The following is a 24,489-nucleotide window of genomic DNA, read 5'->3' on the forward strand; positions in this document are numbered from 1 at the left end:
AAATTGAAGATCATGACCGGCTGGGAATTATGGAGATTTGATGAGGAAAATGCAAAGCAAGATAGAAACAGACCCACGAGTAAGAAATTAATCCTAATTAATTGGATGAGCAACATTTTGTCCTATATTTTGTCCTACAATGTACATTTCCACAGCGTAGTAGTTATTAAGGAATGCTCCACCATCTACCTTCAAATCCAACTTATCTTCTTTGCACTCAATTTTCTATTGCTCATTTCAAGAGATTAATTTTTCTCAGCATGGGGATCGAGCGTGTCAGTCTAAGCCAGACAATAGGGGAAGCTGTTATATGAAACATGCCAAGATTGCATCTGCATGCTGTTTTGCCTGAGACATCATCTAGAAGAAATCCAAAGACAGATGTGACAACAAACCACTCCCCGTTTGCCCAAACCCTCCCCCACTCACCACACCACAATTTTACTGTCAGTAAGCAGCAAAACATTCAATGTTAAGATGGAAAATTCAGGATTCTTCAATTGTGAATCTATTTACATCCTATTGTATAAAAGTCACAAATGTAATATCACAACATTACCTCTCACCTACTTTGGTATTAAATGGTTAATCATTATTTAAAAAAAAAAAAATGCATACTTTTTTCACAATTAGCCATTTCATGGATATAGCTATTTGTGAAAAAAAACTAAAAACTACAGAACAGTGGAATAGTTTGTTCTTGCAGAGGTCGTGTGTTTGTCTATCTGAAGTTTAGCCAAGTTGATGTTCTTATCCTGGACCATTGTTAACTATCACATGATTTTGTTGGGATGTGTGGCAGATCTAGAAAATACAATTAAGTATTACATTTATTTATTAAGTATTAAATTTATTATTGTAATAAAGACTGATGTGTGATTGACTTTTCCTGAACCTGATATCGGAATTGGACGGACATTAATTAAATGAGGTGCTAAAATACACTTTATTGCCAAACGTTTTTGGCATTACATTCCACATTTAGTCCCAATTTGCACTTATAATTCCCTCTACTCTTCTGAGAAGGTTTTCCACTAGTTTTTGGAGTAAGCTTGTGTACATTTGTGTTCATCAGCCTCAAGGGTGTTAGTAAAATCAGGTGTAGGTGATGTAGGTGAGGTGAGGGTGCAGTCAGCGTTCATATTCATCCCAAAGGTGTTCAGTAGGCTTGAGAGCAGAGCTCTATAGCAGGCCATTTAAGATCTTCCACTCCAGATAATGTAAACCATATGTTTTTTGTGCACAGGGGCATTGCCTTGCTGGAACAGGTTTGGGTTCCCAAGTTCAAGTGAATGCCAAATAGGTTACAGGTTATTTAACTTCGGTTTCTTGAGTTCTATGAAAAACTGTACTGAGTTTAAGTCTATACCATGTGTATTTATACAAATGCTTGGATTTGTTAAACGAGCGAGTTTGTGTCATTTGCATGTGATCAGTGATCTGGCTGGTTGCATTGAATGTGTTTGATTCACCTAAACGAAAAAATTATAAGAGTCATTTTTCAGACCTAAAGACAAGAAAGATGAGATTTCCTGCCATTATTCACTGGTATATGTTTTTTTTTTGCATCACATTGAAGCACCGCTACTGTAAATCAGTCAAAGAAACTGATTTAATTTATATTTAATACATCGAGATACCAGTGCTGGGTGGCAGATGGGGTGCCAATGCTTTTTCTTAGGGTTGCAGTTGCCACCCCGTGCCACCCCATACCACCACGGTGGAGCCACCCCAACAGCATGGACAGCAAACATCAACAAACAAAGCATAAACCCTCAGCTCCTTCTTTTATCATTGTTTTTGACATCATCAAAAAAAATCCCCTTTTTTTAGCTATGGACCCTATATTTTAGTACACAGTTTTAGCTAATGCATAGAAAATGCTTGGAATCGATGCATAGAAGGTGTAGGACTGCATCAAACAGGTTTGCATCTAAAAACATGGATAAAAAAACACTGCATGCAATTAGACCTAAAAGCTATTTTTAAACCAATAGTATTCTCCAGTAAACTATAAAACCTATATAGTATATAGTCAAATAAAAATATTGCTTGGTACACTTGTTTTGTGAATGTCTGGACTGGTTCCTTATGAATGTCCCTGCTAAATAAACAATGGCAACCATCACAAAATGGTTTCCTAATGGTTCTAATGGTTTCCACTACCGTAACCTGTTTACCATTAAAGCAATTATCAAATGGTTTTTATTTCATAATGTGTTTGTGTGCACTACTAAATCATTAATAAACCAAAGATGTTACTCTAGAAACATACTGGACTCTGGATGCTTAATGTTTTATTAGTCTCTGTTGGTGTCCAGTAGATACCAACATGTGAGATCTACTAAAGGAAGATTAGCCAAAGGGGTTTAATTGGCCCTTAATGCTATACATGAGGCATAATTTGCCACTGAAAATAGGCGACAAATTACCCGTAGAGAGCCACATGGCTTCCGTTGACAACAATTTGTTTCTATGTGGGAAGTTTAGCTCAATGGTTAAGCTGTTGGAATTCTGATCAGAAGGTCATGAGTTAAAATCCTAGGCCAAGAAGGTCCTTAAGCAAGGCCCTTCACTCTTAAATGCGATCACAAGTCATTCAGGACAAAATCATTTGCCAAATAGCATAAATGTAAATGTAAGATCCGTCTTCCATCTCAAGCAATCATGCCACTGTCTTAATTGCTCTTAGAAATCTCGATCTCAAGACCCACATTTCTGTATGACTGTTTACAGAGCAATACAAATGAAACAGAGCTGAATTCCATCGAGTTCTTTTCATTCATTCAGCAGTGCGTCATGTAGGAGGGACCTTTGCCGCCATGTAGCCAAGGATCATCAACTTTTCAATTTTTCTCATGAGCTAACAGAACGGTGTGGAAACGAAACTCCTTGTTCAGATGAAAAGTGAATATACAGTATGACTGCATATATTCAGAGCAACATTGTTGTTTACTATTCACAGTTGATACGCATTGTTCGGTCTGTATTGTTTAGAAACCAGTGGCCCTTGATACATGTTTTTGCAAACTACTGTATAATATTGTAGTAATTTCACATCCCTCTGGCACAGAACATTCATTCTTCTATTTTCCTTTTGATCTCAATAACAGTTTGAACTCTTATTGAGTGCAGGTTAATAATGTTTTTGCTAATTACCTAAATTTTATTAAGGGCAATGTGTTCGAATGAGTTCACATTTGTAAACTGTACTGTAGAGATAAATGTTTTAAAAATTGCACAGCTTAAGTAAAAAAAAAGCATTTATATAAATAAATAAATAAATAAATAAATAAATAAATAAATAAATAAATAAATAAATAAAAACATTCAGTTTTCATTCACATGGTTTTCAGTTCTTCAACATTGAATAGTGTTTTGGTAAAAATGATCCCATTGCTGACAATTGCTACTTAGCTATTGGGTTTTAGTTTATTTACATTTTTTAAAGATGTGTTGAATGTTTATTTAGGTGATGTTGGTTGTACTTCACTGGCACTTTACATAAGTGATTTGGGTACTTATAAAATGATAATTGCGCTAAGGTAAAAAAAAAAAAAAAAGATAAGTATGTTTTGCAACATTAGTGAATGTCAATTACAAAATGAGGCAAAGCATTTAGAGTTTATTCATCTCTGCATGGCTGCTTCATCGTCCCTCGAATTCCCTTTTAGAAGTATGTTTAGCATTTCGATGTGCATAATTCCAGTTTTTGCTAAAAAGCTAAATTGTAAAGTATGTACAGTTAAGTGACTAATTAAAGGGGAGAAAAACAACATAAATTGTCTTAGAGTTGAGGACAGAACAACACAACGGCTTCAATAAACCTTGGCACTGATCCTACAATTTTCTGGAACTCCACAGGACCAATAAACACCCAAAAGATATTCTCTTAATTGGTGTTTTGATGATGCTGGTGGAGCACTGGTGGCTGAGGAGGCTGTGAAGAGGCTTTTTGCTGACATTGTTTGGGTCCACTTTACAATACAAAGATAGGGTGTGATTTGGACTGAAAACCATTATGTTACATTTATATCCTGTATTTTTTTTTTTTTTCCCGGGATACAGGGATTCAATGAGTCCTTTGATCAGTATAAAATGATGAAAGTTTTATGGCCTATGCAGTCACTCGATCTCAACCCGGGTGATCATCTATGGGAGATTTTGGATTGGAACATTAGACAGAATTCAACATCACCACCACCAACCAACTGACAGAATTTCTTTCAAAAATATGGTGCTCCATTTTTACATCTCGGTCCATTGAAGTTGCTCCGGACATGATCGTACTAAATAATCACTTTAGCCAAATCGTAATGGAAGAATATTGCATATTTTTTTGAACATGACAAATTAATGAACATGACCAGTAAAGCAGTGCATTTGCAACTATTTATCTTTCTTCTCCTCCTAACTCTCCATCTTACCCTTATACTTCCCCTCTTTTTCCATCCTTCTCTGTTAGCGATTGTTTTTTTGTATATTTAAATATTTCAATTACAAGGTCTTGAAAATGACCAAGCGTGTGATGCAGGTAGATAAAAGGTCGTTACCAGTCAGATTTCAAAAATATTTTGTGTCATAAAACAGGAATGGTTTTATATATATATATATATATATATATAAATATATATGTTTTTAAAGGTAGAGTGTAAAAAAAAAAAAAAAAAACTTTCTGCTTTTGTTATTAAGAAACATGCCCCACTGTATGTAATCACTTATGAACAAACCATCTTCCTGGTGGGCAGCAAGACCGAGGGGGCGAGAAAAAAAAATGAAAGACAAAAAAAAAAGTGAAACGATTGCTAAAGCCATGGTCTATATTTTACCCCTTTAAATGGCATTTCTGTATGCCAGACTGTAATTGAAATGAAAAGTTTTAGGCTTCAGGGCAGGCCTCACCACAAGCATTGATAACGTTTCTCTGACTTCTATGTTCCAGTGCTCTTGCTTCTTAAATGATTTATCTGACATGTTCTCTGGGCAAAAGCACTACACGCTCAAATGAATGGGTTTCTATTGTGGGGTAAATAGATTGCACCAGAGGCTGCAGAAAGGTTGCAGGAGACGTTCGTACATAGGTCAAGGTAAAAATGTTGAATTGCAATAAATGTTGGGAGATGATGTCTGTAGCCTTCAAGCCAAAGCAATAAGTGCTTATACTTCTTCAACGCTTTGCACAGTACTATTATTGCTAAAACATTGAAGGCAGCAGAGATGTTTGGTAACTATAATATTTGTTTGTTTCAGAAAAAGTCAACTGTTTAAAAATGAATAAAAAATGGATGATTTTGTCTAAAGGCTATGAGGCACAAAGATTTGTTTGTCTTATTTCTGCTGACCTAAAGTTGTAATTCCCAATTAGTGATGGAAGCATGGCTGTTATTATCATTTTCCATCTTTGTTGGAGATCTAGAAATTTTATCAAACATTCCATTGGATCACTGCATACAGTATGACTTTTATTCCGTCTAATTTTTCACATCTGATTTTAGGAACCAAAATAAAAACCGACCGTATTCATAAATCGTGTCCCACTAAAGATGTTCACATCACAACACATTTCCAAACATCAAATTTATCCTGATTGATGATTTTGTGTAAAATTTTTTTTAAATAAATCACATAAACAAACAGCACCAAACACGACATACTTCTAGATACAACACAACATTATTATTTCTCTACTAATTATAAATCTTAACTAATTACCCCAAAAATCTGTGATCTGTTACAGAAACTGTGGATCAATCTAGCATGCACATGACACCCTGCACCCTCCCACCCCCCAATCCTTCCCCCAGTCCTCTTCCTCTGTGGCTTTCAGATGGCTTAGACATTTTTACCTTCATTTTTCTACTCTCTCTCTTTTTTTTTCTCTCTCTCTCTCTTGGGGAAGGGAAGAGGGAGGGGTAGAGGCTAAATTACTCTTCTGTTAAAAGCCGATGTGAGTTGATTTGCATGTGTTGTTATGTATCTTAGATGTGCCGCTGAACCCAATTAATGCTCCCAACACACCATTGATAAACCATTGTTTGTTCTTTTTTTTTTAAAGCTAAAAAGTAAAAAAAAAAAAGAGCACACGTCAAGATATAAAACGTTCATAATGTGTGATGTACTGCCAGTTGCAACACACTATAACTACTGACAGAATTGTTTTAAGCTCTTACTTGCTTTCTCTCTGAAGATCTTGTATCAAGCCTAGTTTTCATGAACCTTTATTCTGTCTCTAGAATTTGGAATGATCGGAGAGCATACTGTAAAAAGCCAACGGCCAAGATCAGTTCATGACACAAAGGGCCAACAGGAGCGAGATGAATCTGCTAAATTTATGGCACAAACTGGTAATACAATAGTTATGTTTCTTTCCTTTATGTTAACTAAACTTAATCTCATCTAAGTCACTTTGCATGCAATCTCTCTTATAATGCACATTTAAAGTGGATACTTTTTTTTGGTTATATTCATTTTTATTCCTCATTTTTATGACCCCGTAGAAATATCAAATTCCTCGAAAAGGAAATGTTGGCATATCCTTCATTAGATTACTTAGTATCAGAATTCCAGCTGGGTTCTTAATTTTGTTTTACTGTAATAGAAAGAACAGTATTTTTTTTATATCCATTTCTTTTCACAAGAAGAAGCTGTAGGTTCTAGTTTGCATGCTGGTCATGATTATGTGATTGATGAGAGTCACTGAAACAATAAGAAAAAACTAAACCGTAGTAAATATTGTTTTAAATAATACTTTTTTCCCCTAAGTGTTTCTTTTTTTGCATGGGGGTTTTGGATGTGTTACAAAGCATTTCTTGGGCTGGGGGTCTTTTTTTCTTGCATTTTTCTCTCTCTTTTTTTTTTTTTTTTAAGTTGATGTCTGTTTGTTTTTTGTTTTTTGTTTTTTTTCTTTGCTTTTTTTTTTAACCATTCGTTTGATGTGTACATTTTTAAGTTGCAAACCACTTTGCAAACTAAACCCTAACTGTTATTTTTTTCCATCCTAATTCACCTTGAACTTTTCAGTTTACATTTACATTATGCTTTTATTTTCACCATTTTAGACCGTCCTATTTGTTGCACTGCTTCATAAAAAAAAAAAAGGAAAAGAAATGAAAGAAAAAGAGAAAAAGAATAGAATAATAAACAATTGATCCACTTTTTAACTCGATTTCTGATCAGCCCAATAAAGCTCTTTAAAAAAAAATCAAAAATTCAAACAAAATCATAGTTTTATAAATCAGTGTACACTACATAGGAGATCTATTATTCACATATGATTCACATACTTTTTGAAAAAAATTTAATAAATAGATCATGTTATACAGTGTATTTTCTTACCTATGACAGTATACTGGAAAAAAAAACAAATTCCTAATCTTGTTTGCATTTGGAACAGCCATGCAATCGCTCATTGGGGAATTACAACTAATACAATTGTGTATATACAATTGTAACACTGTATATTTATCATCAAAAAAATTGTCTTTGTCTGATATAAATGTAGCAGCGATAAAAAGGAATAAAGCGAGCCAGTCTTAGACGCATATTTAACTTGCAACAGTGTAAGTCACATGTTAAGGCGGCATGATGTCGACTTTTTTTTGATTGTCTTCAACAGAAATGTTCCTCACGCAAACTGAAGTTAACATCATGGTAGCAGTGACTTAACCGCTGTGATCTGCAGAATATGATTGATCACGCCTCTTGTTATCTTGGCTTTTTGTCAATTTCTTGTCAATCCTGTGTCAAAAAAAATAAATCAGGACCTGGCATTCAGTTTTAATAATAAAAAAAAACAACAACAGAAAAGTCAGTTACAGTTAAGTACAGACATGATCCGTTTTATTTTATTTTTTGTAGAACTGTAGTTGCAAACTAACATTCATCACAGGTCATTCTCTAACTTTTGTAAGCCATCTTGCATGTATTCTACATGTTCTATCATATTTAATGCTTTCTTTTTTCTTTTTCTGGTATTAGTTCAGTTAATCGTTTTCTTCTTTCGTTGGTTTCTTTATGTTGTTTGCATGCCTTACTTGAAAAAACAAATAAAAAAATCTATTATGACATTCAGCCATAGTTTTACATTTCTAAGTATCTGCTTATAGAATCTGTTACATGGTGACCAGACATTCACAGAATATTATTCCTTAATTATAAATGCAATCAATGATTAATGTGTTTTAGGCCTTTTTTCCCCCCCAGTATGCTTCATGTAGAGATATATGAGGGTGAATTCACTATTTAACACCCTGGATAGCTGCCATATGTTGGCATGCACTCTGTTTAAATATTTAATTTACCCCCAAATAATTTATGCAGACGTAGGAAAAAAAATCTAGGATTTAACCGTGCCCATCCGGCTTACATATGCAGAAATAATACGTCCCGTGTGGCACCTCATGTAACGTCTGTAGGCAAAGCGCTCCGAGCGACCCAAACCTCCCTGGGCTGTTATGTGACCTTGTTGCTGCTTTTAACTGGTGTCACCCTTCTCCTACACAGGTGACCCAGGTGCTGAGGAGTGGTCCCAGTGGAGCTCTTGCTCAGTTACATGTGGTCAAGGTTCGCAGGTGCGAACAAGAACATGTGTCTCACCTTTCGGAACACACTGCAGCGGCCCTTTAAGAGAATCAAGGGTTTGCAATAACACTGCCCCTTGTCCAGGTAGTGTTAGCCAACAGATGCACAGTGGCACTTCCTGTCTTGTATTTTTGTTGAATTGTTCTTCTTCTTCTTTATTTACTTCTAATGGACTTTTTCTTCTCAGCTCACCGTGTCATATCATGTCACATTTTATGTTTCTTTCATCTATTGTTCGAGTCGGTGTGCACTAACTATCAGCATCGACTTCATCCACCACTCTTTTAACTAATCATGTTGCAAAATGTCATCCATTATGGGATTTGTTTGCACTTGAGAGTAAAAAGATAAAAAAAGAAAACAAAAAGTGTTTGCTAGATTTTAAAATACCAATCCGACAATCGCTAAGAAATGAGTATATTATCATGTCTGCCATTTGAACTTACTTTTGCTTTATTTTTACGTGGAAGGAATAAGTATCGGAAAAATACAGAACTGATCTGATTTAGTGTAGGTATGATTATTTTAATTTTCCATGATTATAATCAGTTCATTTAAATAATAACAGATTAAAAATATTATTTTTTTCAGTTGCCGGGTTACTGGTTGGGGCAGAAATGGGGGTGTTTTAGGGTGAGAACCCTGTTTTTATTGCTAGAAAGAGAACCCTGGATTAAATCATAAAATAGATGAAAATATATGAAACGACATACATGAAACTGTATGAGGTAAGAATTTGACCCCTGCCTTTTATCCGAATCCTTGTGCAGAAAATATTTTTTTTTCCCCACTGAATTTCAATTGAAGTTCTGGATGGCATTTCTTATTGGAGTCCAAATTCCATTTAGCCTTCAAAAAAACCTCGAAATTTCATGAGGAAAAACCTTTTTGCACTCCTTTTGATTTTTACAATAATATGCAGTAAATAAAGAAAATATGCTAAAACCTTGTGCTGAAGGCTTTTTTTCCATCAGAAATTCGAAGTAAAGAGCTCTATGTAAGTTAAATTGTCCTCGGTGGTGTGGAACATGACATGGCAATGTGCTTTGGCTACACCTGCCTCGTCTATTCACTTTACACTATTGAATATCTGTTCCTTACACAGTCAGATTCCATGAACAAATCATGAAACTCGTTTCAATTGTTCACAGGGTTTTTTTTTTTATTTTATGCTTCAAATGTGCCCACCGATATTTATTATGTAAGTGTTGGAACGCTTTTGAAACCCACTGCTAGATTTAGTATAATGATGGACAGGGTGTTGCTGAGTCTCTCTTTAATATCATAGTTTTCATTGAAACTGATGAGGCTCAGAGGTATCGAATATTTCAAAATAGAAAAGATCCAATCTGTTTAAAGTTTGGCCAATAGGAAAAAAATAAAAAAAAGAGCCTCTATTTATGGATGGATTGGAAATTCAGCTCAGAGGGTTCGGATGGCTTTATATACATTCCCTGGCCTACCTTTTTTTTTTTTTTTTTGTGGTAAGTGCAAAGGGATTTAGCTTTTAATTAAAAATGTTTGAGCAGGACTCAAGCTTTCTTTGTTCAACTGGAGAAAAGAGGGTTTTATTCAAAGATTGTAAGGGAATGTAAAGAGTAAACCAGAAGTGAACACACAGCCAGGTTTTTGATGACCTATGCCATGCCATATGGAGAATATTGATGCTGTAAGTAGTAAAAGCGGAAAAAAAATAAAATAATCAAAAGCGATTATAAGCTGCAAGCGTAGCGTTTAGTCTGCTAGTGTTATTGAATCAAAGCACAGCATTATTCAATCACAAATTCAGGCTGTGTTCAAGATGAATCACGGTGTCAAGGATCTGTCATTATGTACTTGCGTCGTTTCTTGTTCCGATTTCAGTGAAGTTTTGTTTAGCTTGGTCTGTTGCTTAAAAACAGCAAACAAAAGATTTTTTTTAATTCAACCTCTAAACTGATTAATGCTGTAATCACTGTATGTGCATTTCTCATCCATTTAACATATTCCAAAATGCATGTTTCTTTCCTGTACTACCAAAATGTGTTTTTTTTAATAAGACTTATGAGCCTATGTTAAATTGCCTTGTCCTGCTGGTGTCTTAACTACTTTCCTGTGTCGGCAGTGCATGGTGTGTGGGAGGAGTGGTCTCCATGGAGTCTGTGCTCTTTTACCTGTGGTCGGGGTCACCGCACCCGTACCCGAGTCTGCACACCACCTCAGCATGGTGGTAGGAACTGTGATGGCCCAGAAACTCAGAGTAAACTCTGCAACATCGCACTTTGTCCAGGTCTGTTCTCTTCTCTTTCGCTATCTCTTCTTGCTCTTCTTTCCTTTCCTCTATCTCTCCTCCTCTTCTTCTCTTTCTTTTTTCTGTTCTCTTCCTTTTTGCTTTCTCGTCCTAATCTCTTAATTTCCTATTTTTCATTCTCTTCCTTTTCGCTTCCTTTTCTGTTTCTTCTCTTCTCTTCTCTTCTCTTCTCTTCTCTTCTCTTCTCTTCTCTTCTCTTCTCTTCTCTTCTCTTCTCTTTTCTTCTCTTCTCTTCTCTTCTCTTTATTCTTTTCTCTAATATTTTCTCTTCCTTTTTGCTTTCTCTTCCTTTTCTCTTCTCAAGCTCTTATTTTCCTATTTCTCATTCTCTTCCTTTTCACTTCCTTTTCTGTTTCTTCTCTTCTCTTCTCTTCTCTTCTCTTCTCTTCTCTTCTCTTCTCTTCTCTTCTCTTCTCTTCTCTTCTCTTTATTTTTTCCTCTAATCTTTTCTCATTCCTTCTCTTCCTCACTCTCTAATGATCGATGTTCTATTCCCTTGGTTCACTATTCCACTTATTTTGGGCACTCTGAGAAACCTGTCACCCTCTGAGAATGGGGTTGGAATGAGATCTTTAATCTCCCTCTTCCTCAGCCCATCGAGAACCTTAGCCCATGTCAGAGCTTCTTTTAACTTCACCATTGTAGGACTAGTTACTAAGCATTTCACCAAGCAGGTTAGAGGAGCATGGATGCAGAATTATTTAGCAGTATTAAAAAATGTAGGTTCTCTGAATATAGTGTCTGTGAACGATGAACAATGGCTGTAAAAAGAACTCCCCCTGGTAGTGCAAAGTAGATCAGACTTGTAGAAAAAAAAATACACCTGGCAACATTGCCGGTACTGCTTTGAACAACACACGTGGCGCTAATTTACACCTGATTCTGGTAGGCAGACAAAATGATACGCAGAACTACCTACAGCAAGCTGGCCAAGGTTTATTACATTAGCTGCACTTCCTGTTTCTCCACAGAACGGCTCTGGCATTATATAGAGATGATGCGACACACGGGGGCTGAAGTGAATATCGCTTAGCTGCAATTGCCCATGAATGGCAAGCAGATTTGTGATGATGAGATTCTCTGTACAGCAAATGTTTGGCTGTGATGGGGTAACTGACAGATTGCGCTCCATCCGATTGCAGACTGCTTTGTTTGTCTCCTTAAAAGCTTCGGCCCATTCAGCAGAAGAAAAAAAAAAATCCAGGCAATTAGCAGCTCTTCTCCCCACAGTATCTCGTTTCCCTGTAGACTCCGTTCATTCAGTGCATCTTCTGTTGCCAAACACCAGTTTTATCGTCTTTTTATTCAGGCTGTATTCAGGCATTTCTGTCAATGAAGTGTAACCTCTGGTGAAAAGGTGACATTGCATTTGTTTTTATGGACACGAGGTAGAGACAATGTGAGTGAGAAAGAAAGGGAACTAGAAATTCTTTGCTTGGTGTGGGATGGTTCCACGTCAACAGCCTAAAGATTCAGGATGGATTTGGATTATAATTTATATCAACATTACACTAAAATGGCTCTAGACCACAGTTTTGGGATTTAAGCACCTACTACTGAACAGAACAATGATGGAACTATAATAAATAGACATTCGATGCGACCCAGATGAGGATGAGTTCCCGTCTGAGTCTGGTTCCTCTCAAGTCTAAGAGGTTTTCCTTGCTACAGTCACCACTAGCTCACTCATTAGGGATCAGAGGTGGCGACAGTACAGTCTTTTTTCTCAAGTTAAAGTTAAGACGTTTAAGCTCTGACATGTACTTAAGTAAAAAGCAGCTATTATTGCTACCTGTTTTAGTGTCACGCTGGTAACTGGGTGTCACGTCATATTAATATCAGGGCTGTCAATCGATTAAATCGGTTCTAAATGTACCCTAAATTAATACTTTCCAATGTTTTATACTCTAATCAACATGGTAATGGAGAAATATGGATGCTTTATTCAAATGTATGTTTATAATTAGTAAAACCAAACTCAACATTGCATGAAGCATGAAGACAAACTCATGTCAATGTTTTAAAGTAATTGTGGTGTTTTAAATTACATAAATTACCAGGACACCAAACAGAACTTGGCTATGTTTCCACACGGACGCTTATTAAGGTGATACCGGAGAAACTGTACCTCTTCTAACTTTAATATTGATTAAATAATCAAGAAAATTAGTTTTTAATGTAAATTTAAGCTTTCTATTTATAACTTATTATGTCAGTAAGGCAAGTATTTACTGAGATTCAGGTTTAATTTATGTGTCTGTGAAGAGAGATGACAGACAGCAGAGAGCGCCCCCTGTCTGTTTCATTTGTTTTACATAAGCACAACATTTTGTTGTTATTATAAGTGTTAGTAGACTCTTTACAGATTTGAATGATGTATTGCTCTTATCTGTATGATCAAACATGACAGTAATTTAAGGGTTCATGGTGTCCAGTGACGTTCTCAGTCATGTTTACATCGCTGACTCCCTCTGTCTCATCCACGTTAACCCCAGACTACTTGTTGCCCTCTGCCTGCTCATTGTTAGTTTTGTAAACTAGCATCTGTGGTGTGTGAGAGCCAGAAAATGATACACCAGTGGTAGATTGAAAGCCTCGAAATGACAGGAAATTGGTTGATGGGCTGAAAACGGCGCAACGAAAAACTTTGACATTTCACCAAATAGATTCAAACCGAAGTAACGAGGCTGTTTTTAAAAAGGTAAGAAGTAGAAAGTACAGATATTTTGTAAAAAAAATTTAATGGGTGAAAGTAAAAAGTTGTCCGAAAAATAAATAGTGAAGTATTGATACCAGAAAAATCTACTTAAGTACAGTAACAAAGTATTTGTACTTCATTACTTTCCACCTTTGTTAGTGATAAACTTACAATTATAACTTACAGAGGTGTAAAGAGTACCTAAAAATCATACTTAAGTAAAAGCACTGCACTGACTCATATTGAACTCAGGCTCAAAGATGCACTAGTCCTTATCACCAAGACACATGATAGTAAAAAGTCCAAAACCAGTTGATTTGTAAGGTTTTGTTTCCTAAAATATACAAATAAAATTGTACAACACTGCATTAACCATCAACACAACACTCTCTTCAACACACAGTCAGGCAAGACAAAGTAGTAAAGCGATCTTTCAAAAAGGTCTAATCTTAAATAAACAGGTTTAGTGCTTATAAGTTTGCAGTGGTGTAATAAATTAGAGTAAATGTACAATACTTCATTACGGTACTTAAGTATAGTACATTTACTCTAATTTATTACACCACTGCAGACTTATAAGCATTAATTTATGCATCATACAAACAAAACTGAATTGAAAATGTAATTTCTGTCGCCCTTCTCAGTAACATCGCTTATAAATACGATTCATTAATTTCACCCAAATTTTCTGTGCATTCTATTCAGACTTCATCTATATGAATGCATACAGAATATCTAATTGACCAGAATTGAACTGAACACCACTAATATCATGCTAATAATAAAAACATTATCTGTACATAACAGTTGAATTATACAAATAGAGTATAGAGAATAGTAAACAGATGTTGGATAAATACAGAAGGCCATGAAAGTCATGCTGAGTTTTTTCAGCATGAAAAGAAAAAAAAAGTTAACAGAATAATCTCTAACGCTTTGTCTCCTTGGTTGCAGTGGATGGCCAGTGGCAGGAATGGAGTGCATGGAGCGATTGCTCAGTGACCTGTGCGAATGGGACTCAGCAGAGAAAGAGGCAGTGCTCAGCTGCTGCTCATGGAGGTTCAGAGTGTCGTGGCCACTGGGCCGAGAGCCGAGAGTGCCACAACCCCGAGTGCACGGGTAAGAAACAAGTTTTTACTTTTACATCTGAAAATGACAGCTTAGTGGTTAAGGCATTGGAATTTGGATCAGAAGAGTTCATTCCCAGCCAGGCCACGCCGCCATTCCAGGGCGTCTGAGCAAGGGCTTTAACCTCATCGCTACTTAGGATGAATGGAAAATGAACTTAAATTGCTCCAGATTAGGGTGTCTGCCAAATGCTGTAAAAGTCTCAATGAAGTCGAATGTGTCCTTGTATCCAGTTTATTATGATTATTTATCAGTAGAAAGTGAAGGACAGCTACTGCAAATAAAAGAGCCTCAAAATTGAGAATGAGCTAAAAGTATATAGTGGTACTTTCAAGCTCAATATTAAAGAAAAAAAATGAAAAAAATAATTATTATATTATTATTTGTTGCCTTAAGCATTCTTAATTCTCAGGCTGACCTGTAGTATCTTGTGTACTCTATCGTTTGTATTAAGGTTGTTTATGTGGCAAGTGCTCATTTACGGCTTTTATTAATAATCTCAGGTCACTCTGTTGCCAGGTAGCAAATTTGCTATTCATTATAGAATAATAAACATTATACCATACGTTTTTTTTTTTTCCTGTAATATCAATTCATACATTATATTCAACACGTTTAATAAAGCAGCTGTTATATTGCGAATAAAGAAAGTTGAAATAATAAAGTTTTCAAACATGATATATTCATTAATACACAGCATTTAGTGACGTAATCGGTCACGTGCATTGACTATAGTAACAGATTGAGTTTGAAAGGGAAGCGAGATCTTTGTAGCGAATGATTACTTCATTCATTCATTCATTTTCTTCCGCTTATCTGTAATTCGGGTCGCGGGGGCAGCAGTCTAAGCAGGCCCCCGCCTGCTGCCCAATCCTCACAGCACCATCCCTTACGGTCCCTCCTGCAGGTGGTGAGCCCACGGGAAGGCGGCCCGACGTCACTTACCTTGATATTTCCCTTGTAAGGGACCCCCGGAGCATAGAGGGTTAAGGGCCTTGCTCAAGGGCCCAAGAGTGGCAGCTTGGCGATACCGGGGCTTGAACCCCAGACCTTCCGATCGGCAACCCAGCGCCTTAACCGCTGGAGCCACCACTCCCCCGTATACTTCATGTGTTCTTGGAAATGTGACCACCTCAAACCACCAACCTCAACACACCTTTTATATAAAAAAAATATATACATAAGTGTGTAGGAAACAATACCTTGTATGGTTATTGTACAAACACTAAATAAATGCCGTTTTATTCATTGAGAAGAAGAAAAGTGCAGATAAATCGATTCTTATTTATACTTATAATATATATATATATATATATATATATATATATATATATATATATATATATATTATAAGTATAAATAAGAATCGATTTATCTGCACTTTTCTTCTTCTCAATGAATAAAACGTTATAATATTATTATTATAATATTTATAATATTTATAATATTATAATTATTATAATTATTATTATAATAATAATAATAATTATTATTATTATTTAATAAAAATTTTATATATATATATATATATATATATATATATATATATATATATATATATATATATATATATATATATAAAATTTTTATTAAATAATAATAATAATATAATAATAATAATAATAGTATGTCCTCCTAGTTTGTTTTGTTTCTGCTTCAATGCGTTCCTTCTTGTATTTCATGGAAATGTGTTGCACAGAATTGGAAATCTTTATACTAAAACATTAGCTTCTTGGTCAACATGGATGCAAACGGATCTCTTTTAATATGCTTATGTCATACCTTTTAGGTTTATTTACCAAGGTGCCAACGCAAAGCCATCTTTTTTTTAATGCAGGATTTTATGCTATTCATTAAAGCGCTGTAAACTATGCTGACAGACGTTTAAACTTTTATCATAAAACATATTTTAATATCGCTGAAGTGAGTGAAATTATAGCCACATTTGCCCGCATTATAGCCACAAAAGCCTCTCATTCATTAAAAGGATGCATATCTCTTTATTACACATGATTTTTACGTCTTAGATTTAGGGGTGAAAAAAAGCTTTTTTTCCTGTGTAAGCTGGAAGTCATAAAACAAAAAAAACACCACTTTGAAGATGAGTCAAATTCACAACGTGAATAAATGAATGTTGTATATATACGAATAAACAAATCCAATTACTCTAGAAAGGATGAACTTTGTGGAAAATGTGCAGCCCTGATATACAGTATATTACAGAGGAAGATGGCGGCTGTCTTCTTATTGCCTTGTGTGTGTGTGTGTGTGTGTGTGTGTGTGTGTGTGTGTGTGTGTGTGTGTGTGTGTGTATCAGCAAATGGCCAGTGGAACCCTTGGGGGCCATGGAGTGGGTGTTCAAAGTCGTGTGATGGAGGCTGGCAGCGGCGTGTGCGGGTGTGCCAAGGCCTAGCTGTCACAGGGCAACAGTGCGAGGGCAACGGAGAGGAGGTCCACAAATGCAGTGAGCAGCGTTGCCCAGGTAACCACATGGACAACAAGCACTAGGAGTCAGTTATGCCCACAGGAGCATGAAGAACGCTGAATGAAAACAGAGTGTGAAGATAATTATTTGGCTTTTTGAAGAGCCATACGGTATCTGCAGTGGGTTATTATTTATATCAATTTCTATCGGAAAAATATAATAATATATAATAATATAATATAATGTGTCCATAATCCTATTGAAAGCAAAAAGTGTTGATACAATAATGTAGTTTTGAATTGGATTATAAAAACCACTGTAATTAATAATGGCAGATTTTTATATTTTTTGGTGTTATTTTTTGTAGAATCACTTACTGATACTCTATACAGCACATATAGAAGTGTGTATTTGTACATGGACTGGAATGACTGCATTTGGTTTTATCACCATGAAATAATGGCTGTTTTTTCTGCTCCTGTGTAGCTCCCTATGAGATCTGTCCTGAGGACTATGCAGTCTCCATGTTGTGGAGGAGAACGCCATCTGGAGAATTAGCCTTCAATAGATGCCCACCCAATGCCACAGGTATGGAGAGGATTTTAATTTGACATAAGTGTAAATCCAAATCAGGACGGCAATTATAAAGTCTTTTTAAATGATTATTTAGTCCTTTACTTTTATTCAGTTGTGCTCAGAGTGTATCAATTCTTTTATCAGAATATTTTTTTTTATTATTATTTATAATTCAAACTTTGAATTCCATCAAAGTAACATTAGATTAGTGTAACATCAAGATTACGATTGATTTGGAAAGACAAATGTTGCCACCAGAGGTCAAACCGAGATGTAGATGGTGGATCCCTTCATCAGATCCCATCGTTAGATAATGCTTTTGCAATTTTAATTTTGTTCAACATCTTGATTTTAGAATTCATGTCTTTACTTTATATTTAGTTTGTGTTTTGGTTTGTTTATTTTTACCGTGTTAAGTGCTATTGATTAGTCGCTCTTACCTATCAAACACTGTGTTTAGTCATTGGCTGATTTCTCCTAAGTGATTGGATTCCTGAAAACGACAATTATCATAGCAGCACTCAGCGCTTCTGCTCTGTGCATTAAATGTACAATGAAGCACAGCCATTGCAGAATACATGATACGCTCTGAATTTAGGCTGCGAAGTGACATTTCTTTTCTCCGTAGTTTTATTGGGTCTATTTTTTTTTTTTATTTAATTGGTTTTCCATTTGCTTTTTTAAATCATTAACGGATTACATATTAGATTTATATTACAGAATATATATATATATATATATATATATATATATATAAATAAGGTATCTCACAAAAGTGAGTACACCCCTAATATTTTTAGATAGATAGATAGATAGATAGATAGATAGATAGATAGATAGATAGATAGATAGATAGATAGATAGATAGATAGATAGATAGATAGATAATTAAAATATCAAACCGTGATTAATCGCTTTATTAACATGATTTTACTCGTAAATATTCGCAACCTAATTGCGCATTTTATCTGTTCGAAATTTACCATAAATTAACACTTTTACATTTTTTAATACTCTAATCAAAATTGACATGGACAAATATGGATGCTTTATGCATATGTATGGTTATTATTAGTGAAACTCTTAACATAGAGCATGAAGACAAAATATTCTTGTAAACATTTTATAGTAAATATGGTGTTTTAAATTATATCATCAGGACCCCAAATGGAACTTTTGCTATGTTTCCACACGGACGGTTTTAATTGCCGGATGTGTGCATCATGGTGGATTTTGGTGCTTGATTTCATACTTGGTGCATCAGTAAAACAAATGTTCAATGATTGAAAAAAACTTTTCAATTTGGTGGTAGCATTAGCGCTAGCATTAGCAGTAGCGCTAGCATTAGCTATTAATCAGGAATTGGCAATGGATTCTTTAGTGTTTATATCCAGCTTGAAGAATTTCTTTTAAAATCCTGATAATTCCATATATCGAAGGGAGTGAATGAATACAGGATGGGAGGAGCACACACACACACACACACACACACACACACACACACACACACACACACACACACACACTTCTATGGGGTCAAGCAAATGTAAACTATTTAATTACATTTTGCATTAAATTTTATTTCAAATAGTTTTAAAAAGGTAAACTGTTGATGTTCACGAATTTTAATAATAATAAACTGTGTAAATAAAAAAATGACAAGCAATTTGATTTAATAATTATTAAATTATATATAAATATATAATTTTAACATTATTTAAAACTGGTCACCCAAGAACTTTTTCTAAAGTATTTGGGAAAGTATTTTCTTAAATAGTGAACATTTTGTGCCAGTCTGAAGTCCTGCAGCTTCTATTCAAGAAGCTCTGCGTTCATTTTTCCTTCAGTCCAGACAGAATATCTGAATACTTGCTGGTAAAAAAAAATTAATCCCCACAGCATAATGCGAACAACACCCTGCTCCACCACAGGAATAGAATAGTCAAGTAGGGCCTCATTTCCCTCAGATGAAATCAAGAATAAATACAAATTGTTTTCCCTTGCTGATATCCCACCTAAAGCTCTTCTCTCTATGAGTTGGTTGGTTTTGTGGACAGCTCTAAGAAGAATAATCGTTTTAAACTTGTTAAAAATGAATGAAGGAATGTGCGGTGTTTCGTAGGACTGGAGTTCCTTTCTCCTGGACTGTTCCTCTACACAATCATGTTGTAAAAACGTATTGAATGGAAACAGGATGCACCAACAATGAGGTTCGAGTGTCAAAGCAAACGGCCTGAATGCTTGTAGAAATTGTGATATTTGATTCTTTGCTTCTTCATTTTATTCTTGTTCTCCTCGGACCTGTTGGTTTATCTGAGGCTGCATTGACGATCCTGGCATCATTGTGCCACTTTGTATGCTCCTATGTCACGCTCACTGCCATTGTGTCCTAGAGAGTGGATGCAGGGATGAGAAAATAAAGGTCTAAGTGGAGCAGAGTGAGGATGCTGACTGGAGCCAGAGATAACAACCAGGTGTGACTGCTACATAGCTGGCAGATTTAACTGTGTGCATATGGGGTTTGTGAATCTGTGGTAAGCTTTTAAGCTTTAAAGCATTTCTTTATGTCGGTGAGAAACAAGTAGTTTGTTCCGCTTACTGAAACCAAACGTGGGCAAAGAAAGCTTTGAGAAGAACCCTGATTCTTTAGACAGAGAAGGAAAATTATTACATACTGTAAAAGTGACCTGATAGCCACAGGCAGCACCGTTGTGTGTGTGTGTGGGGGGGGGGGGGATGGGATCATTGTAAGTCACTCTAAATAAGGGCAAAAGCCATTCATGTGATTGTAAATAGATTAGACAGTGAATCTAAAAACCCTTAATTAAGACCACAATAATTTAATAGTATGGTGTATAGCAGAATTTTGCCATCAGTTAAGCATCAGTTAATCATGGGAATGACAGATATAAGTTCAATTCAATTCATTTTTATTTGTACAGCGCTTTTAACAATGAACATTGTCTCAAAGCAGCTTTACACAGATAATGTGGTGATTAAAAGTGAATATGTTCTTTTATAAGTAAGTTTGTCCCTGATGAGCGAGCCGGTGGCGACTGTGGTGAAGGAAAAACTCTCCGAGATGACATAAGGAAGAAACCTTGAGAAGGAACCAGACTCAAGAGGGAACCCATCCTCATCTGCGTTGCACTGAATGTCCATTTATAGCAGATATAAGATGTTGCGGGGTACAGTGATGATGACCAGAAGCGAAAAGAAGTCCTGAGTCAATGTAGCAGACTGTTGACATTAACTACAGTCCAATACATCCTCAAAGCTCCCGTTCTTACTCCGGAATTTCATGGAACCACCCAAGGCGTTGATGAGAAACCGTCCCAGGCTGCACAGAGTGACCTCCATTGTCTTGTCCAGGCTTGTCCAGTCTTGTCTTGTCCAGTGGCCAAAGGGTTTTTGAGCCATTCGTCTTGCAGAACAGTGACCAGGTCACTACATGAAGCAGGGTGGAATAAACATTTCCTACATTTCACATTGTACTGCTGGTCCCATCGAAACTGACATTTGGCACCAATGACCAAGGGTTTGGCTGTAGCAGCCCAAATTAAAATTCGGCAGTGAGTTGGGCAGCTGTGAATTGTTTTTCTATACACTTTGGGTTGGTATTGGAGCATACTTTTTAGAGAGCATCCTCTACTGTCTACAGTTACTCCTGTTGGGCGTTCTAATTTATGTCAGTAATCTATTTATTTCTGTAAAGCTGCTCCGGGACAATCTGCATTTTTAAAAGTACAATAAATTTTTTTCAAATTTAATTTTATTTAATTGAAAGTGAATTTCGGATTCTGATGCCTCCCATTGTGTTGTGTGGACTGCACTATTTGCTTTGCTGATTAAACGTTCAAACTATGCTTTTACTCAATGTGTGAAGATTTACACGTACATAGACGAGAAATCTCCAACACTACTGTATATTGGCCAGCGTTTCAGTTAAATTATCTAACCACAAAAGGTTCTAGGGATGCGCATCTCCATAACTGAGGCCGATGTGATTCACATCTCGATGCATATCCAATGATATGATACATTAAACTTACACTTCAATATGGTACAGAAAGTTCACTTTTATTTGTTTGGTTTAGACCGACAGCAAATCATCAATTTACTTAAGTGCCTTCTGACTTGTAACGCATGGCCCCTTTCACAAACACGCCTTTGTAGTGCAAAAAGAAAAACAATTAAATAAAACCAGACGAAGATTTCCTGTTGTGTGTGCAGGAAGTTACAGCTCTACCTCTGCCATGTTAATCTGTATTCTATGTGACTTTCAGGAAACGCCTCCATCTCCATAGTGTTGTGACACGTCATATTCACGTAGCAGCAGTGTTTCTGAGAGAACGCGCTCGAGAAACTGTTGTCTAAATAATAGAAGTATAGCGGATCTACAAATAATTATATATTAATTAACCGTTTTTTACCGAAACAAATGCACTTTTTTAAATCGATGCATCACATCGTTCACTTTTATTTCGACGCACCAATGTGAATCGCTGAATTTTACCATTGCCCGTACTGTAGGTTCAGTTTGATCTGTGGGTAATGGCTCTGGGTGTCTCTGTGCTTCCAACAGTGTACCATTTTGATCTAACAGTATGATTGTTCTAGCATTCAGTGTCCCTGCATGTGTTCTTAAGTACTGGGGAGAAGCCATTAACAGCCTTGCTGTGAGTGTGAGAGGTGATATTCCGTATGAATGCCACCCGAAACCTTTTTGAAAAAGGCAAAGGGCTCCATGAGGAATTTTTTGACATTTTCATGACCATAAGTCAATTTATTTTCCAAATCAGAGCAAAATTGATACATTTACTATGTTAACTTATATGCAGATCAGAATTAAACTGAGAGCACACATTTATCAAAGGCACATGATTAAGAATATAAAAAAGTTACTTCACAACATGCCTCACTTGCAAATCATTGTAAGGAGTCATCGTGGTGGGGCAATTATCTCCACCAACTTACACCCCATGGTCCACAGTTCCATCTTGAATCCAGGTTACTTTCTGTCTAATGTGTCCTGGTGAGGTTTCCCAGAGTTCTCTGGTTTTCTTCTGGTTCCAGAAAATTCCCAGGAGATGAACTGGAAATTAAATTGCCTCTGTTTGTGAATGTGCTCTATGTACATACATTCTCTGCAAAGTAATGTCATTCCATCAGGGAGATATTCCCTGTATTACAGTAGGTTCCACTAAACAGTTCTTCAGGCATTGCTCTGATGTTCATAATGGGATGGCTAAATCTTTTTAACTTTTAAGTGCAAGCTCAACTTTTAAAAACATTTTCATTCCTGTTAGGATTCTGAATATCTTCTTCTTCTTCTTTCGGCTGCTCCCATTAGGGGTCGCCACAGTGGATCATCCGTCTCCATACCACCCTGTCCTCTACATCTGCCTCTTTCACACCAACTACCTTCATGTCTTCATGTCCTCACCACATCCATGAACCTCCTCCTTGGTCTTCCTCTTTTCCTCCTTCCTGGTGGCTCCATCCTCAGCATTCTTCTACCAGTATAACTCATGTCCTTCCTCTGCACATGTCCAAACCATCTCAATCTCTCCTCCCTCACCTTGTCTCCAAAACATCCTACATGCGCTGTCCCTCTAAGAAACTAATTTCTAATCCTGTCCATCCTCGTTACTCCCAACAAAAACCTTAACAGCTCTGCTACCTCCAGCTCCACCTCCTGCCTTTTACTCAATGCCACTGTCTCTAAACCATACAACATCTCAGGTCTCACCACAGTCCTATAAACTTTCCCTTTTACTCTCGCAGATACTCTTCTATCACAAATCACTCCTGCTATCACTCTTTCCCACCCACTCCACCCTGCCTGCACTCTTTTCTTCACTTCTCTAACACACTCTCCATTACTTTGCACTGTTGACCCCTAGGATTCTGAATATAGACATTATATTTTACCTCAAACATGTTAAATGCTCGCTTTTATTTCAATCTTCTAAAGTAATAAGTAATAATGTCATTGCCCACTGCGATTATTATCATGTAACTAGTGTGGGTACTGTGGAGAAAAGACTTCACAGTATATAAAAGTTAAAGGCAATACACGATTTGGTTACTGGTGTTAGAATTGGGGTTGAGTGTAGGTATGGTTTGGAATTAGTTACCTAAAGAAAATAAAAAAACATTTGAGTGTATACGTGGATGAGCGCAGCAGCGACGCTAACGTGTCATGCACGTGGTTCCACAATTACCCGAATACGTAGCCTGTATATGAAAGATGTGTGTGCTGCCAGGTAGGTGTCAAAATGAGAAAAAGGGATCAGATGATCCTCACAATATCACTTATATCTCCCTCTCTATCAGTTTCTATGCTTTTCAGTTTCCTGCCTTCATTGTATTCCTCTTATATTACTTGCCTCCCCTGTATTATTTGCCTCTTTTGCACTATCAGTCATAAAATAGCCTTTTCCCCTTTCATTTTTTTTTTACTTATTCTCTCTGTTTCTTTTTGCTCTCATCTTTCTGCAGGCACCACAAGTCGACGCTGCTCTCTAGATCACCGTGGGGTTGCGTATTGGGAGCAGCCCAGCTATGCTCGATGCATTCAGAATGAATACAGATACTTACAGCAGTCGGTAGGTGCAAAGCCACAATGAGGAAAGATCAGCTCTCACAGCGGGGAAGTGAAAAAAAGAACATTTTCCAACCATGTTAAATTGTAGTCAACCTTCAATTTTCCTATCTGCTTATTAGGCTTTTGGTTTGTCTCCTAGATGCATGCTGTACAAGCGTGTGCGTGTTTTCATTTAATTATGG

At 36.3% G+C, this 24,489-nt stretch overlaps 1 protein-coding gene across 3 annotated transcripts in view; it reads left to right on the forward strand.

The window, feature by feature from the left end:
- adgrb3 (adhesion G protein-coupled receptor B3) overlaps window positions 1–24,489 on the forward strand; it is a 201,021-nt gene that overhangs the window by 95,604 nt on the left and 80,928 nt on the right. The window contains exons 3-9 of one of the 3 annotated variants that reach the window (XM_083532335.1): window positions 6,234–6,344; window positions 8,503–8,664; window positions 10,685–10,849; window positions 14,523–14,687; window positions 17,014–17,178; window positions 17,608–17,709; window positions 24,202–24,308. In XM_083532335.1, the coding sequence (XP_083388461.1) occupies window positions 6,234–6,344; window positions 8,503–8,664; window positions 10,685–10,849; window positions 14,523–14,687; window positions 17,014–17,178; window positions 17,608–17,709; window positions 24,202–24,308 (977 nt within the window). The remainder of the gene's footprint in view (window positions 1–6,233; window positions 6,345–8,502; window positions 8,665–10,684; window positions 10,850–14,522; window positions 14,688–17,013; window positions 17,179–17,607; window positions 17,710–24,201; window positions 24,309–24,489) is intronic. The other 2 variants (XM_083532334.1, XM_083532336.1) reach the window with 2 other exon arrangements.

The sequence above is a fragment of the Silurus aristotelis genome, assembly GCF_946808225.1.
Source record: "Silurus aristotelis genome assembly, chromosome: 27".
Classification (NCBI taxonomy): domain Eukaryota; kingdom Metazoa; phylum Chordata; class Actinopteri; order Siluriformes; family Siluridae; genus Silurus; species Silurus aristotelis.